Source organism: Zerene cesonia, chromosome 22 (assembly GCF_012273895.1).
Source record: "Zerene cesonia ecotype Mississippi chromosome 22, Zerene_cesonia_1.1, whole genome shotgun sequence".
Lineage (NCBI taxonomy): Eukaryota > Metazoa > Arthropoda > Insecta > Lepidoptera > Pieridae > Zerene > Zerene cesonia.
In genome coordinates this window covers 1,547,447-1,566,703 of record NC_052123.1, presented here as the reverse complement: position 1 = coordinate 1,566,703, position 19,257 = coordinate 1,547,447, and the positions used below count along the sequence as shown (strand labels likewise).

The window sequence follows — 19,257 nt, the reverse complement described above, 5'->3', positions numbered from 1 at the left end:
ATCTGACAGATTTTCCACCTCTATCATGGACAACAGCGCAAATTTCGATACACGCATAAATTAATAATTTATAACTGAATATTGAATGCACTATATTCATGTTGGATTTTTTAAAATGTGTTTAAGTTATCACTTTAGCACTAAATAAAACGATGATATAAAATTTGGTCAGTAAATTTTTTTTTCTAAGCTTAGGCATCGTAGTGCCTAAAATATAGCTAATGTCACTGATTACAAACCACAAAAACAATTCGAGAAAGATTCATCGGCTGTTTTTTTTTTACACACAAACTTCCATTCTAATAAGTTTGTGACATTAAGTATTTTTTTTCGCAGACAACTCACACTTTACTCGTCTTTCTGGTTAACAAATCGCAATGCTTGAAAAATTTCGAGTTCGTGATGTAGCAATTGTTACTTCTCATTCACTTTTCTAAATCTTAGGCTACTTAGTATAATCTGCTATAAGATATTACGAGATTGTAATTTAGCCGACTTATTAAAAGGAGGTTATGAATATGAAGTATATTGACAGATCTGCACAATTTTTTGGATGTGTCTGTAGTAGCTTCTAAACATATTATGCCTTGATTTGTATATGAATGCTTGTCCACGCATAACTATAAAACTAGGTAAATACGTGAATGTCATCAGAAGCATACTGTTGTATAAGCGAATTGTTTTTTTTTTAAATATCTAATTATAAGTGCAATTTTTACTATTTAAATTATTTTATATTGTCTGTAATTACTGCTTATGACATTTGTCTATTTACATTCTGTTATGTTCGTTATACTCTGCCAGATCCGTAACTAGTTCTCAATCTGTGACTGATTCCGTCATTTGTCAAACATAAAAATGGCGTCGTTATCGAGGTGTGTGTCGTTTTTATTATATCCGCGAAGAAATATGTATTAGATTTACACTGATGTTTGAAGTAAAAGTCTTTAAACGCATTTAATTAATTGCGTGCGTAAATTAAATAAATAAATGAACCCGTTTCATAACTTAAATTTATATATTTAACCTTCTTCAATACTTGACATTATTCATACAATAGTAAATAAATAATCTTTAATTGTAGTCACATATCTTGTGGTACTATTCACTACTCCTATAAATTGGATTTTAAATAAATATCCTAGTGTGAGCATATTTCATCCGTACAATTAATGATTAATGTAATAATTATAATATATATATTTCAGCTTATTACCAGCTCCCGTTCAGCAAGTATGGGACAGAGACGACGAGCAAAAAGCGAAGCGAGTAGGAAGTGCCTTAGTTGTTTCCCAAACCAGTGTACCACCCTATGGTCAAAGGAAAGGATGGATACCGAGGGCAGAGGAAGATTTTGGAGGTACAATATATTGTAGTAGTATACTATTAAAACTTCGATAATCGCAGATAAATAAAAAAAAATGTGCTTTTTTATCTTTCGAAATTTACTAATGACCATCATTTTTTTATTATATTTTCGTTATAATGTGATTTATAATATGTTTTAGATGGTGGAGCATTTCCCGAGATCCATGTGGCCCAATACCCCTTGGGTATGGGGGCTCGGGGAAAGGAGAGCACCTCAAATGCATTAGCTGTACAGTTGGATGAGTCTGGCCGTGTGAAATATTCTGCAATAGCTAGACAAGGACATGGTGCTGATAAGGTAATTGAAATTTAAAAACATTTTAATTACTAAATCTAAGCATAACATTATTATGCTGTCAGTTATCCTTGTAAATACAGTTTTGTTAATTTGAGTTGTTGTTTTAGACTAAGTAATAACTAGGTAAAGTTCTCTTTTATCATACAATTTTATGTATAAATGTAAAACATTATTTATTGATATCAACATTAAAAATAAATAATAATATATAATTCTATTAGTTCCATTATTAATAGATAAATAATAATAGAACTAATAAAATTTGTTCTATATATTTATTTTCTTTCAGCTATCAATATATTCATCTGCCCTAAACAGAACTAACACTTCAATTTCAGATTATATATTCTAAATTGACAGACCTTTTACCATCAGAAGTGTTGGCGGAAGATGATCCAACACTACAAAAGCCTACAGATGATGATATTCAAGATATTACGGAGAAAACAAAATTGGCTCTCGAAAAATTGACAAATGCTAAAATATCAGCTGCTATGCCTGTTAAAGCTGCTCCTAAAGCTGTAAGTTGACTTTTATTTCCATAACTTCTCACACACAGAGTAAAACCTTCCTCTGTATCTGTAAAAAAAACCCCATCAAAATCTGTTAATGTGTGTCTGTGTAATTTTAAAATCTAAGCATACAGACACACAGACAGCATAATGTGACTTTGTTTTATACTATGTGGTGAATATATATTTATTGCAAACTTTAATCTAAAACATATACATATTATTTAGATGAACTTAAAAAATAATGACTAAATGAATTTAATTTCAATATTGTAAATAATACTGTCCTTTTCTTGAAATATTTTTTAAGATAAAAAACATTGTATTGCTTCCTTTTTCATTGACTATGGGACCAGCTCAAGATGTAACTTTTATTTTAGGATAGTTATTTTGTTGTATTTTAAATTTCCTCCTGTAACAGATTTATATTTTATCATCATTATCTTCTGTATACACAGAGGAGGACTCAAATCTATAAAGGTGTGATAGTGTGTAACATTTTCAGGCACCAGCTCAATACATAAGGTATACTCCAGCGCAGCAAGGCGGTGCATTCAACTCTGGCGCTAAACAGAGAGTAATTAGGTAATTTGGTTAATTTTTAAGGCATATTGCAATAAATAATAATTTTTAAACCGACTTTAAAAACTCTGTCATGTCATCAACTCTGTCATCAATTTGACTGTATTTTCTTACCTTTGAATGGGTGAACCAATGACTCTTTTTTTATTTGAGTTCTTGTGCACCCAGTCGAAAATTCTACAGTAAGGAACCTTTGTTTCTTTCGATTGAAACCTCCACAAAATTCAAAGATCAGTCAGCATAATTTAACCTACATAAAATTAATAAGCACTCACAATTTCTAGGATGGTGGAAGCGCAGTCGGACCCGATGGAGCCACCGCGGTTCCAGATCAACCGCAAGATCCCGCGCGCGGCGCCTTCGCCCCCCGCGCCCGTGCTGCACTCGCCGCCGCGCCGCGTGTCCGTGCGCCAGCAGCGCGACTGGAAGGTGCCGCCCTGCGTCAGCCACTGGAAGAACGCCAAGGGTGCGTGCCCGTGTGCCGTGTGTCCTCGTGTTGTGGAACCCGGTTTAATAGATTCAGTGTCAGTGAAATAGTGGCCATTGATAGACAGCTGCTTTTGAGATTGGCAGTCAGATAGTGACAGCAGTTCCACATAATAAAGTCCACATGGACCAATTATGAAAGAATTAAAAACATATAGGATAATAACTATTAAAAGGCTACTTGGAGCCAGCACCTTGTATCTGATAAATGACATTTTTCAACCAACTTGAAAAAGATGAAGGAGGTTCTCAATTTTATTGCCTCAGAAGTTTTGACTGTGAAACGATTCTGTTGATTCTTTTTTATTCGAAAGCTGATGCCTTCCGTGTGACCCCTTTCAGCTTTAGTTTTGACAATTTGAAGGCAGTTTCTTATTGTAATACTTATTGTCAGTAAAGTTAATGGATAATTATTTACTAATTTATATATATTCGTTTAGGTTACACGATACCTCTGGACAAACGTCTAGCTGCGGACGGCCGAGGCCTGCAACAGGTTCACATTAATGAAAACTTTTCCAAATTAGCCGAAGCTCTGTATATAGCCGATAGGTGAGTGTTATTATGAGTAAATCAAATTTTCCCGTGTTTTTATACAGCTTGGAACTGTATTACCTCGGCTTTAGAGCATAATTTTAAATTTTAGACAGTTTATATTAAAATGTTGTAATACATACAATTATTTACTTGTAACTTTTGTATTTGGGTTTTGGAGACTGCATTCGCCAAAGACTGCATGATTTTCTTTTTACAGAAACTACCTAACAAAATAATTATTCATGGTAAACCTTGCATCCTCGAAAATTTCTCTCATATTTTACCCTAATATATCCCTCGCCAGGAAAGCAAGAGAAGCGGTCGAGGCGCGGGCGCAGCTCGAGAGGAGACTCGCGCAGAGGGAGAAAGAGAAGAAGGAGGAGCATTTGAGGATGTTAGCGCAGAGGGCCAGGGACCATAGGGCCGGTGAGTGTACAAAGAAAAACCATTTCTTTGACTTTCTGGACATTTTAGTACATGGAAAATTTGATTTGAAAGAATTAATACATATACACATATAAGAAATAATAGAAATATAATAAATTCATGTTGGTATATAAATGCAGAAAGATGTAGTGAGACCCACATTCAAAAAATTTAACCATATTCCCATTATAAATATTACATTACAGGTATACGAGCGCCGGAGGAGGAAACGGAAGTCGCGAGTGCGGATGTTGACGGAGAGTCGGCGGAGAGAGACAAACTGCGCGCGGAGAGACACAAGGAGAGACAGAGAGACAGGAATCTGGCTCGCGCGGCGCCTGATAAACGGTAATGTTTGTCTTCCTAATGCGTTTTTATTAGCTTCACCTGTATGTTTGTATGTAGCCGACTCAGTTAGACTCAATTTTGATCCAACTTAAACGGATAGATTCAATGCTAACTCTGAACACATATTAACGTTTGATTTATTTATTTATTTATTTAATATGGTTATCCAGCACCTGTGACATGATGTTGCTGATGAAACAATAATTTTAATGAGGGTATATTATTGTCTTGATAAAAATCGTCAGTTTTAATTAATGATTTCCTTACATACTGTGGTGAGATAACATAGTAGATTCTAACATTATAGCATGTTTTTTTTATCATTATTTAGTATTAGTTTTAATAATCATATCTTATAGGTTAGGTAACAAATTATAAATTGGACTGTACAATATAAAATATATTTTTTGATATATCATAAACAGTATTTTAAAATGTAATCTAATATTCTTTTTTTTTTAGTTCGAAGTTGGTGAAGGAGAGAGAAAGAGATATATCAGAACAGATCGCGCTTGGCTTGCCGGCCAAGACCAACCAGGGTGGGGAGGCCATGTTCGATCAGAGACTGTTCAACAATTCCAAGGGAATGGATAGCGGTGAGTTTGTCCTGTCCCGTGTCCCCAAGTGGGGTATGGGGCAGATGATATACATCTGTTGCATAGATCAATTTTCTTTATGAACAAATAGGTGACAGCCTTCTATGTCCTGTACTGCCAGGCTGAGACATATTGAAGTGAAAAGTTCTTTAGGCGCGTTGAGCGTTTTGGTAGAGGGTAAAATCCTCGGTTCGCGTCACTCACATGCTAATGATAATTTTTTCAACCACTTGGTATTTATATTTTGTTCATGATTTGTTTAACCCATCATATGTAACTAATAAATAAAACATAAAAAATCATATAATTTTTGCATATAGTTTTAATTACTTCTATCGGCAGTCCCACGACTGCTACTGTTTTTTTTTTTGTGCGTCCCCGCCGGTAATAGAACCCGGTATCCCTCGGTTCCACGCGTACGTGTTTACCACTATACCGAGAGGGCGGTCTAAAATTAGTATAATTTAACGGCCGGTTTCAATATGAGATCACAATCCATAATCTGTAAACTATGATTGATAGTTCGGTGTTCATCTCTTCCATACTTTAATGTAATAATATTATATATAATATAATTATATCTATAATAATATTAACCAGCGGTCGACATTATATACCAGTGTATATGAATAAATGTTGTCAGGCTACGGCGACGACGAGGCGTACAACGTGTACGACGCGGCGTGGCGCAGCGGCGCGGTGGGCGCGCACATCTACCGGCCGAGCCGCGGCGCCGACGCCGACGCGCACGGCGCCGGCCTCGACGCGCTCGCCAACACCAGGCGGTGGGTACTGCGCGCTGCACGCTGCGCGCTCATTTTGAATTTGGAATGTGGAAGTGCGGAGGGCGTTTATTTTTTTTTGTTTTTTTTTTTTTAATTTAGAAGAAACTACTGGCTGGTTAGTGGACTTTTTTTTCATCATGTGCCAGCGCGATGGATTCCTTTTCTTCTTTCCATTTTTTTGAATTAAGAATATTATGCCTGTTACCGTGGCAACTGTCTGCTTCAGTATATAAATGAACAATTGGATATTCAAATTGATGTCTAAATATATGAGTGTCACTGTAGTGACAACAAGCGAGCAACTGAGCTGGTGCTTCAACTAATGGAAGGCGCCAGCACCACTTTGCGTTGCAAATGCGCTAGCCGCTTTCATCGGGATAGATAAGGAAAGCGTTGATGGCTGTAAAGTGCAGATTCGTTTAAAATCGGTTGAGTACTTACAGTGTCCTTAGCGGACCAACAACGCGATACGCAATTTATATATGTATTAAGTTTATGATGAATTGCGCAGTTTCGTGGCTGACAAAGAGTTCGCGGGCACGAGCAGCGCCAACACGCGCTCCGGCCCCGTTCAGTTCGAGAAGAATCCGCGCGCCGAGCCGGTGAGTGCACCATCATTTATTATTACTATTTATTAAATGTATATGTAATATGGTAGTAGACTAGATTTTTTAAACGATTAATATAAAAAAAAATATATTTTTAATATTTTTAATATTTTTATTGTGTATTTTATAAAAATATAAAGCTTCTTTTATTGCGTTGATTTTCGGCTGGAGTTTATAAAGGGTTGTTTGTTCGTTTTGTTAGTACATGGAATGTCACTATTTGCTTGCAATTTCGAACAAAAGTTGCGCGCAATATGTCTTATTAATATCGCTCACCCGAACTCGTATTATAAACTAGCTGCGCCCTGCGGTTTCACCCGCGTAAGTCCGTATCCCGTAAGAATATCGGGATTAAAATTTCCCTATATGTTATTCCAGTTGTCCAGCTATATACGTACCAAATTTCATTGCAATCGCTTCAGTAGTTTTTGCGTGAAAGAGCAACAAACACACACACATCTACAAACTTCGCATTCATAATATTAGTAGGATATCACTCAGTTTAGACAGAATTTAGATGGATACATGTCACAAGCGAGTTGTAACTCGCCATTTTGTGTTTTCTTGTTTTGATTATACGCGAGTATTAACGTTTAGAAAATGAGAGCTTTAAACGGATTTAATATGTATGTGTTTTATTGCTTTTTCAATCGGTTTTTAACGCATGTGTTATACGCTTAGGAATTGGAGAGTTTTAAGCGCATTTAACACGTAATTTAATAATGATTAAAGTCAAAATAAATTCTTAGTTTTATGGCATTGAAATGCTTTATAAATGAGAAAATTTGAAATTATAGAAAAAAATTTTCATCAAAAAACGCGGGTTCGAATGCCACCTCATGATCAAAAATTTTTTCTATTCTTTCAAAATTTCTCAACGATGAATGTCGTTTGGAACGCGTGTCATACATACACTTGGAACGTTTAGTGTTTAACGGATATAAAAACCCCGCTTCATCCCTGTTTAACCCCTCGTGTGTGTGTGTGTGTGGTGTTCCAGCAGCAGCGCGCGGAGGCGGAGTTCGACCCGTTCGGGCTGGACCGGTTCCTCAGCGAGGCGAAGCGCGCCGACGCGGGCGCGCGCCGCCACGAGCCGCCGCCCAAGCGCCGCCGCGACTGACCGCCGACCGGTACTCGCTCCCCTCCCCCGCACCCGCACCCGCACCCGCACCCGCCACAGTCTGTCGCATTTCGAGAAGCCCCTCCCCCACTTACGCGACGTCACACGTTTTAAATTTTAAGTATTTTAATAAATCTAAGCGAAAAAAGTGACCGTAGTACCGTCCCTTTTACGTGTGACGTAATTTATGTTATATTAGTTACACTGCCTCTATCTCACGAACGACTGAACAGATTTATATGTAATACTTATGTTAAGGTTACATGCTACTGAAAATTTTGTGAAATTATCTTATGCGCTAATACCACGATACCACGCGAGCCTGCAGGAAATAAATTGAATTTTCAATTTATCTGCATGATGATAACATCACCACTGCTCAACATGGTGAAGGAATAAATCGTGAGAAATCGACATGGTCCAAGAATCAAAAGTGTGACGACATGCGACATCTGGCAACCCGCACTTGGCCAGCGCGATGGATTATGGCCTGAACCCTCATAGGAGGCCTGTGTCCCAACAGTCGGAACATATATGGGCTGATGATACGTGATCCCTTACTGCTATGGGCTATTTACATACCACGAGCGAAGTCGGGGCGGATAGCTAGTAAATAATAAATCACCTTTGTGCTATATCGATCCCTGTTATATATACCATTTATAATAAACATAACCTAATTTACTTATTTTTTTTTCAGATTGCCGTGTTCCATTGTTGTCTATATTTTATAGATATTATTGTTTCGAGGCCGTTCTCCATGTTCCATCGGTCTTTTGTACTAGTAAAGTTCCCCAGCAAATGTTTATTTGTCGATAAATCATTAGAATTTTTGGCAAATTTCGTTGCTTAGTGACTCTTTGAGGAATCGCTGATGGATCAAACATAGGTACCGGTGTTTAGTTGTAAATGATAGATTAAGTTAATTTTTTATAAATAAACATTTTGACACCAAATGTCTTGTTTTTATATAACTTCTCAATAAACCGAAGACTATAATGATATTAATTACAATATGCGATGATCGGTTAAGAGTAAGTAACAAGTTCGTTGAACTATGATTTCATTACAATTTACGAATAACCCAGCGATATACAGATAGTATTTCTGCTGCCAAAAATAGGTCGTTTGAATAATTAATCTTCCATACCGAAATGTTTTTTTTTAATATAAGTGACATATTCGAGTTTCCTTGCTTTACTCCATAAACGTTCTACGAACACGGACTGTCCGATTCTGATGTGAGATAAGGTCGATCTGTTCAGTAGTATTGATTTAATTTAGACACTTATTTGTCCGAAAAATTGACGCAGAGACAGAATCTAAAATAAAATTTTGCAAAATTTTTCTGAACTTAAAGTTCAAAAATTTTTCGCAACAAGTTTAGTTGAATTTTCCTTTGATAAATACTAACCTATCGATAGGAACAGGGAAAATAAAACGCCATTTATTTATAAATACAATTTATTAGCAAGTCACTATGTTAGTTGCAACTCTTAATACAATCGTAAGTCTTTGTACAAGGCAATTTAATTTTACAGCGAGACGCAAAAACAATAAAATACAGAAAAAAGAAAACTAGAAAACGGTAAATCAATTTTAAAATTTTTGCTTCCCGCCAAAACAATATAAAAAAAAAAATGTTGCATTCAACAAAATTGGCATTACATACGTATATCATATAAGCAGAGTAACTTTGATCCTTAAAAACAATAAGTACAATTTAATTACTTTGGGAATGTTTACAATATCGACGTGTATTTCTACATTAAATTGTGATTAAATGATATAAATTTCGTTTTCTTCTAACAAATATTAATGAAAAGATTCATTTTCATAATTCATTTGAAATTTGGAACAATACAAAAAAAAATAAACAGTGAAAATTATAACGTGTCTAAAAAACTCAGTAGGTACTCTAAAATTAATAATACTCCAGTGCACAACATACGCTAACACTTGGTGCCGTGTTAAACATTTAAATGCACACAACACTCAAAGTTTCCATACTTTAATATTAAAAAAAAAAACATTATATTTTCAACGTAAACTAACAAATCAATTTAAAAAATGTCCATAAATGCGATATTGAGCTCATGTCATTGTAATTTAAAGAACTCACTTTAATTTGAATGCAGGATAAATAATCGTATAAAACAAACCATTTCACACGAAACAACAGCAGATGCATCGTGAAAAAGTAGTAGTTATTAAATCAACGAATCACCACCGCTAAGTAAAAAAAAAAAAAATACAATTCAAAGGACAACTCATGCAAAATTCCAAACATATTATAAAACTATAAAGTTTCAAATAGATTAAATCATCTTTAATTAAACGGACTTATATATGAAAGATGCAAAACATTAGCATTATAAAATAATATAAAAAGCCATTATTATACTGTGGTAGTATTTTATATTATAACGATTAAATTTAACATTTTTCGTGCTATGAAATCACTGTTGAGATAGGACCTATAATTTACAGAGTTAGGTCATAAGTATTTTCGTTAAGTCTAGATTTAGTCGGCTTTCCTGGGCCTCCGCTTGCGTGTCTCCGGTTTGTCGGCCTTCGCCCCCTCGCCTTCTCCGGCGCCCTTGTCTTTAGCTTTATCGTCGTCTGACGTCTGCAATTTGTAAAAATAAATTTTTAACATTTCTTAGACACTTACGATCAATAAATAAACACATAGCATTATAAGTAATACTTATGTACGTAATATAAATAAATGTTTTTGGGTTTCGTATTACTGTAACTGAAACTACGCTGTCTGTCTATATGTTCCAGGCTTTCATTAGCACGTGTAAAATTATCCACAACCAGCTTTGTTTAAAATCATTTGGTTGTCATCTTTCACATCGAAGCAGTCATAAAGACGAAATAAAAATTTACATTTGATCATGTACCCTCCTATTTAGCACGGACAAAACCACAGTACGCAACTAGTATTGACAGAATTTCACTCACATCGCTCGGCGAATTCTTCTCGGCGTCGCTGTCGTTCGCGTTCTCGGCGTCGTCCACGATGTCGTCGTTTATCAGCTCCTGTATAGGTGACGATAAAATCATATTTTATAGGAAATATGTACTTACGGTACAAAACTATATGACTATATAAAAATTTGAGTACTTCATAATTTACTCTGTGTAAAAGTTTCGAATTATGAATTTCAGTTCAACCAATTGATATCACGCCGTTTGTTGTCATAAGCCACTCACATCACGCCATTTGCTCTTACAACCAACTCACATCACGCCATTTGATGTTACACCCAACTCACATCACGCCATTTGATGTTACAACCAACTCACGTAACGCCATTTGATGTTACAACCAACTCACACCATCCCATTGCCCATAACAACCAACTCACATCATCCGACTTCTTATCGTTGCGCTTCCTCTTATCCGCCTCGGCGCGAGACACGTGCACCTTGTCGGAGCGACGCGGCGGGTACAGCAGGTCGATGATGCAGACGAGCATCTGAAAATTTTTATTGAAAGTATGTTATTATTAAAATTATATATGTTGCCAACACCATTATGAATAAAAATGTAATTGGTATTTCACATAAGAGGGATCGTTACAGAATATAGGCGATTTATTCTTTACTAACGGTACGCCCCGGCGTTGCCCGTGGTACAATATAAAAGGCTATAGCGCTCAGGGATCACACATATAGACATTACACGTTTTCCAAAGTTACCATAGTAGAAACCATTACTCACTCAATAAATAACTATTTCCAACGAAAAAGAGGTAACAAATAAAATTAAAAAGCTTCGTTTTCGGTTACGTCGGTTAGAAAATTGTCTATATATCATTTAAACTTATACACTTATTTACAATATATATGTGTCTATCTATAACAATTTAATATTTGGGACTTGACAAGTTTTCACGTTCCCTAACTTATGTAATTCTCATATACAAAACATTGAAAAACGTCTGTTCAACTCAAATTATTGTTATTTTTGCTTGTTTCTTATAACACTAAGCGATTATAGCATGATTGTAAATAATTGTATTTCTCTGGAAGGGACTAAATTTTTTTTTTTTAGATATAGATATCTTTACCCGTAACCATGAAGTAAATAATATACTCACCAGACCCAACAGCGCTCCGATGAAGATGGTTGCAATAGCGAAGATCAGATAAGATCCCCACGTGGGCAAACCGTATGTCTCCATCAGCATGTTGTGTACACTCTGAAACATTAAACTATTCATTAGGTACAGGTGTACATACATGAATATTTGTAAATTTTAAAGTGTTACGTTCATTATGAATTATTCGTTATGAAGTAGTATGGCTCGAAATTATCATTGATAATTGCATTCTACTGATTAATAATTTTTTTTATTATTAATTATGTGAAAATAGAGAAAAAATTAAAATTTATATATTTCAATTATCGAAAACAACTAGACATACATTCCTGTGCAGAAACTAATTTTTAACTCACTTATAAATTTCCCTAATGCCGGTGAGTTAATCGGATTACAAAGGACCAAAATTTCACCTGGGTGGACATTTTTGACGCTAATTGCGTATCAAATTCTTATTATTGACTGATATGCTGCATCAAGTGACCCTCACACTCAACCAGTCTGAGTAAGCTACTTCACAGCGACTTGCTGAGCTGGAAGAGTACCCCACTCTCACTAAACCCGACTGAGCTAGCTCCCCCCACTCACTCGGAGCGCCTGGGTGAGCTTCAAGAGCGACCCCACTCTCACTCAACCCGACTGAGTTGGTCCCCCTCCCGCCACTCACCCGGAGCGCCTGGCTGAGCTTGAAGAAGTGCGCGACGACGCCCATCTGCAGCGAGTGCGGCGCCTTCCAGGCGGGCAGCGCCTCCGCCTGCCGCCAGCGCGCTGCCTCCACGTACTGCAGCATCGAGTCCGCGTCGCGCGGGCCCTTGTACTGCCGGAACTCGCCGTCCTTCACGCTGCGGGAGTGCAGTGCAGTGGAGTAGAGTAGAGTACAAGGGAGTACAGTGCGGTATGTATAGTATAATGTAGTGTATAATTGAATGCGTCGGTCGAGAATCATCGTCGGTCAGAAGGGTATAATCGAATGAACACTACTGCAACATCGAGTCCGCGTTGCGAGGACTCTTGAGAGTGCAGTACAATGGATTTCAGTGAAGCGCAGTACAGTAAAATAAAGTATAATTGATTTACAGTAAAATAAAGTGGTACTTCCACCACCTAACGGATATTCTTAAAAAAAGTGTGTTAACTATTTTCAATAAAAAATTATCAAGATTTCTTCACAGACTACACACACCTATTTCGTTTGTTTTCAAAATTCATTCACTGTAAACTCCCACGCTGCCATTAATCTATGTAAGCAAATTGATACATATTCCAAATACACAAAGAAAACCCACTCACTGGAAGATAGTCGGCAGCGCGGTGACCACGAACCTGCCGCTCAGGCCGGGCGACTTGGTCACGTCCACGGCGGCGGCTTTCATGTCGAGCCTCTTGCTCTTCGCGCGATTCGCGAGATCCTTCCACGCGGGCGCGAGCGCGTTGCACGCGGGGCACCATGGCGCGTAGCTGGCGTGTCAATCTTCGTTATTATAACCGTTCAGCGAACGATGTATGAGCAATACATTTATTTACCCATCAACAAAATTATATGAAGGAAATATAAAAAAATAATATGGTCATAATGAAAAATAGTGTTTTACTGCACGCTCGTCCGATAACGAACTCCGATATTTCGATTTAGTCCTTGATCGTAACCACTCAGCCACTGCTATATTATTATATACTGTACTCATACATAAATAAATTAGCGAACTTATATTACAGACACGAAAGTATGTAGGCATGGATGTATGTTTAAAACTGTATCACGTGAAAACCACTGAACAGCTTTTGATGATACTTAACACTAGTAGTGATGTAGCTTTCATACCAGAATAATACATGAACTGGCTTGCTTGGCCTGTGGGTAAAACCGCGTGACACAGCTAGACCTATATACATAGCAGCTAGATTTATATCAAATTATATACCAGAATAAAATAACTAGACCAGTAGACAACATATTACCATAACATAACATTTATAATTCATTCTTAAATGTGGGTCATATCACTTTCATACAATCAATACTCCGCATGCAATCACTGATTGATTCTAATTTGATCTGAATCATTATGTATGATATATTGCATCATTGCCATAGACTATGTCATAGACGCAGGAAAATATGAATTACTAGCGGCGCCCCGCGGATTTACCTGCGTAAGTTCATATCCTGTAGGAATATCGGGTTAAAAAGTTTCCTACATGTTATTCCAGTTATTCGGCTGCCTACGTACCAAATTTCATTGCAATCGGTTCAGTAGTTTTTCGTGAAAGAGCAACAACACACACACACACACACACACACATCCTTACAAATTTTCGCATTTATAATATTAGTAGGAAGGAGTAGGATTTTACATCCATTTTAAAACTATATCAATTACTAGCTTTAATCAATCGATTTACCAAATTTTATACAAATATGCTAAGCTGTTTTCGCGTGGAAGAGTTACAAACGTTCACACATCCACCAATCCATCTACACTTACAAACTTTCGCATTTATAATATTAGTAGGATTTTATGTGTATCTAAAATATACAAAGAAATGTTAAATTAATTCCCGAAAAAATGGGATTATACCTAAAATCTCTTTTCTTAAGTTATATTGATATGAAAAAATACTTTGGTACTAGAATAATAAATATAGTTTTAAAAAACTAAAAAGAACACACTAATGAAAACATCAACTAAATTGTCACACTACACACACACATTCTAATAATGATGATAAGAGAAACTCATTAAATTATAATATTTTCACTAATCCTTGATAAGTCTGCGAAATTTGAATTAAAATTGTCAAAAATAAAGGGTCAACAATGAGTCAAAAGGATCCAGCTCATTTTAACTCCTTTATTTAAAAACCTACAGCAATACACAAACAAACATATATGTGAAGTAAATGAAAGCATGTTTAATTCAATGTAATTTTTAATTAATGGCAATTTAGTTTTGTATGGTAAAAGCATGTTAAAAATCAGCAAGCTCTATGCAGCAAAGCTGAATCTAAACCTAAACACATGCCATACATATATTATATACTATAAAATCGGAGGAAACAAATTAGCTTTCCATCTTTGTGGTTTATTATCTAAATATATATAACTCAAAGATGACTAGTGATCTATCAACGCACAGCCCAAACCACTGGACGGACCTGACTGAAATTTGGCATGCAGGTATGTTATGACGTAGGCATCCGCTAAGAAAGGATTTTGATAAATTCAACCTCCAACGGGATAATATAGGGGATAAAGGTTTGTATCACGAAAATTTATTAAGACCGCGCGGGCGAAGTGTTTAGTTATAGTCACCTAAGCTAATTTCAGTTTTGCAAAACATATTCATTGTATCAGAAATAATAAGCAAAGGTATCCATACAACTTATTTCACATGTTTACAAACATGCTGTAAACAATAAACTATCTATGTGTTTATTTTTAAACACTGATTACATGCTAAATATACGAGACAGCTAAATTGTTGTTTATGCACGATAAGGAATATGATTGCTTATGGCTGAGGAATGTTAAACTTTGTTTATGAGATGTTTACAGTGAGTTCTTGTGGTATTCAAAACTATATCTTTCTTAAATGCATATTGCTCATTAATTTTATCAGTATGAAGGTCTATGTGTGTGTCTTTAGTTCTTATATTTTCTGCCTGCCCCTTACACTGAGATTGTTCAACAGATTTTTATAAATTGACTGGAACATATATAATATATATAGGAACATATATAAGATAAAAGTGGATTTCTTTTTCCAAAATTAAAATTGACTATATACTATATGCCATGAGAGATGAGTCTCTAATGGTACATACTCTTAAATCTTAAATCATCACACCATATGATTGTTATGTACAATACATGGTTCACAGATCTCTAACAGTTTTGAAACCGAGTACAATATATAAAATATTAAATAAATCTCAGTAAAAATTGCTTGACTTATGTAAAGGTACCCAATTTAAATCCAATCCAAACCGGGATTTGCTTGTGTAGCTTGTGAAGTCACATCTTTTTTTGAAGTAGAGCAAAGCTGACAGAAATTAACATCGGGCATAGAAAAAGGAAAACTACTGAAGTCTAAACCTTGATATTTAATGCAGTCATTATACAATATAATGAGTGATAATATTCATTTATTCAAAATGCACGAAAATTATGTAAATACGTAGATATTAGTGTGTAATATATGTATAACTGCTAATGAATATAATTGTTTTATATCTTACCTATCCATATTCAATTTTTAATGCGAATTCCTAAGAACTACAAAACTTCTCAATCTGTAGCATACCATGTTGTTTATATTTTATTAATAATTGGCATTTAAAGATCTTATCATACATACAAACATTCAAAGGGACAGAAGCAGGAAGCGACTATGCTTTATACTACGTGGCCATGTCATGTCCATAGTCCATCTATGGACTACAGTAAGTAAAGTTCACACTGAAAAATTATGAGGCAATAAACATAAAATAATACAGTTGCTTTGATAACCTCGGTTGAAAATATAAGTTAGTAAAAAGCTGGATAAAGAATTAAATATCGGCCCAATAATTGCATTGTTTTAGACAAATTTTGACTCCTCTACCGTTCTTATTTATATTTGATTCAATCCCCATGCTACACCAGTTTAAATTTACTCTTTATTCCTATGGTCACATATTCTTTATACGGTTGACTTTAGAAATTTTTAATGTGAAGTTATTTTTATGTCAGTTTTTCCAATTTGAATGAGTAAGGTAAGCTGCCATTTGAAAACATTGTTATAGCAGCTTTATTTATGGTAACAAAATATCAAATATTTCTTATTGACAAAAATAAAAATTTCTAATGGGAATGGACGACTGATTTTAAATTATGTCCAAATATAGGTATATCAATTCAGGTTTTAAAGAACTAATTCATATTCAAATATAGTTTTTACATTAAGATAAAACAAGGAAATCAGAATGACATTTCAATGTAACTTACATTTTTGTCTTACTTATTATCATTAATAGATATTATGTATTACATGAATTGTGACTCAGAAGTCTAGATTTCGTCATGTAACTTAGTGTGTAGGTTTTTCGAAGACTATATTACATATTCAGGCAACAGGCTGTACTAAGGCAGCCTACACCTATTTTTTGGATAATATGACTCATAAACATTCACATTTTACTTCTTTTTTTTATTTATGTTACAGATCGATATATGGATGATTTCTTTTAATATTAAATGTAGGCTGTGTAGAATTATATTAAAATGTTCGTCACGGTAAAGTAAACGGTACGGACCTCTATGACCTTGCATGGAGTTTATTGAACCCTAGCTATGACTTCTACGAAAACATTTATGAGAGAATAGAAAAAAACATTTGGTACTTTCATTTAACGGAATATATTTAAATCAAAACGTATATTTTTCATATCCTCCTGTATCAATGCGGAAAACAAAGACTAATTAATAATTTGACACGTCTGGATTCGGCAATCGGCAATGCGCCGGTCAATTTTGTGCTTTACTTACAATTCTACCATCCATTCCCCTTCCAGGATCTGCCGCCAATTGTCTTCATCTAGCTCGATATTTGCACTTGTGGGATTTGTGAAGTGGCATAGAATTAATGATGAATAAAGAAAAAAACTTAACACTAAGGACATATTTCCAACGCGCGCCATGTCTGATTTTTCATTTAATACTAATATTGCCAGGTTCAATAATATAGAGAAAAAGTTTACGCATCGAGTGTTGATATCTAAAAAAAATGATTATTGTCATTTACTGATGTTAAAGAGTTGGGCATTACTTGTAATTTTATTTGAATCAAAGTACTGAAATTCAAAACATTTATAAAAATTATTTTTGCTATTGATTCTTCGCCTACAGTTTTAAGTTTCAATAGATGTCACTAAAATACGGCCACGTTTCACAGACTTCAACTAAAGATGGCTCTAGTGGTAACAATTTTATACGGAGATTTTAGCGGTGATAAGGTCACTATGCATCTTTCCAAGTAAAAGAAAATATTTGCTAATTATTTTTTCGTACCATTTACTTGTTAAATCAAATGCACGATGTATCTTTTCTTACATAAAGACACTTACATCTCTTTACCAAAGACCACAGGCCAGAAAAGGGAAAATAATGGTTCGATTTTACTTATCCCGGATTCAGTAACATGTAGGTTACTTATAAATTAAATATTATATACATTAAAATTTATATGTATAAATTTTTAAAACAAATGTATTCAGAGTTTCATTCCATTCTAATTTAGGTTGTCGACAGTTGACGGTAATAAAGCCTAGGTATCTACGCTTCGCTGATATATTTGGAGTTTGAACTTGGTTTTACAGATCAAAGTAAAAAAATAAATGTTGTAGGTTTAAATAAAAAAAACATTGTCACGTTATTAACAACCTACTGGATACAGAGTAATATACTATCGCAATTATACAGGTTTAAATAAACAAGAAATATGCCAAGTTATATTATAACTAAGATTCTATTAAAAACTTTGTTTATATTATCTCGTCTTGATTATCCTCATTACTCGAGTAAGGTACTTCAATGATCAATAATATCATAACCAGAATTCCTTTGACCAGCTCAAACTTACTCCCGTCTTTTATTCAATCACTAGAACCCCGCCCCGGCTTCGTCTGTGATCCATTCATGGACTACGTCACTCAATAGTTGCAGCTCTATCATAGTGAAAAAATTTTTGAAGTCGGTCCAATAGTTTTTGTGTGAAAGAGTTATTACTATTATAAATATATACGTAAATGTTTCTCCTTATATTATTTTAGATTAATCATAACTAAATTAACCGTGTAAGCAGTATTGAAATCACCTAAGCGCGGGCTAATCGAATTAAAGAGTAAATAGACAAAATTGCGTCGGGTCGATCGTAGACGAAGCCGCGATGTGAGCGAAACCCTACAAGCGGTGACATATAACACTCGATATGTTATGCTTTTAGGGATCCGTTGGTGTGTCTATATTTTTCCCACTGTAAGGACACGGGCCTTCAATTTGTGCGCCTTAACAGAGTAAACCTTACTAATATTTGGAATTTTGATTTGATGCAGAATGTGTCTATGTATATAGCATAGTCTTTCTTTCACGTTGCAACAGAACGATTTAATGGTGTATGAAATTTGAAATAAACCGTATTTATACAAAGCTTGCTTGGTAACTGAAAATTCAGGGTTTTATTTTCAATCACAACGTAGACAAAGGGGGCCGAAAATTGCTTCGAGAAAAGTATGGTACGACCGTATCGCTTTTTGTCAAAGGGGGTCGAAAATCGCCTAAATTGCTCCTAGAAAAGTATGATACGACCGTGTCGCTTTTTTTTCTGAACTGTGACTGTAGCCTAGATATAGTAGTATTACGTTTGAATAGTTACAAAATAAAGCAAGTCCCAACACCATCGGATTTAGAGACATATCTTATAAGTTAGCACAGATAAC

The 19,257-nt window shown here is 35.2% G+C and overlaps 2 protein-coding genes across 3 annotated transcripts; one reads left to right on the top strand and one right to left on the bottom strand.

Annotated features, from left to right (window-relative positions):
• The first annotated feature begins 812 nt into the window (after positions 1-812).
• LOC119836079 (puff-specific protein Bx42) lies at positions 813-8,622 on the top strand. Of its 2 annotated transcripts, none has more exons than XM_038361296.1 (14): positions 813-875; positions 1,209-1,360; positions 1,509-1,666; positions 2,005-2,187; positions 2,684-2,763; positions 3,045-3,226; positions 3,687-3,798; positions 4,088-4,209; positions 4,416-4,557; positions 5,020-5,153; positions 5,797-5,938; positions 6,450-6,540; positions 7,550-7,676; positions 8,367-8,622. In XM_038361296.1, the coding sequence occupies exons 1-13, from the start codon at positions 859-861 to the stop codon at positions 7,664-7,666; spliced, it is 1,632 nt and encodes a 543-aa protein (XP_038217224.1). In that variant the 5' UTR covers positions 813-858; the 3' UTR covers positions 7,667-7,676; positions 8,367-8,622. The 2 variants fall into 2 exon arrangements, with proteins under 2 accessions (XP_038217224.1, XP_038217223.1); XM_038361295.1 differs by having other exon boundaries at positions 7,547-7,676.
• Positions 8,623-9,112: 490 nt separating this feature from the next.
• On the bottom strand, positions 9,113-17,491 carry LOC119836008 (thioredoxin-related transmembrane protein 1). The gene is made up of 7 exons (XM_038361172.1): positions 17,309-17,491; positions 13,072-13,239; positions 12,449-12,623; positions 11,779-11,880; positions 11,044-11,154; positions 10,637-10,714; positions 9,113-10,295 (listed from the first exon to the last, which is right to left on the bottom strand). The coding sequence occupies exons 1-7, from the start codon at positions 17,458-17,460 to the stop codon at positions 10,191-10,193; spliced, it is 891 nt and encodes a 296-aa protein (XP_038217100.1). The 5' UTR covers positions 17,461-17,491; the 3' UTR covers positions 9,113-10,190.
• Between the last annotated feature and the right edge of the window lie 1,766 nt (positions 17,492-19,257).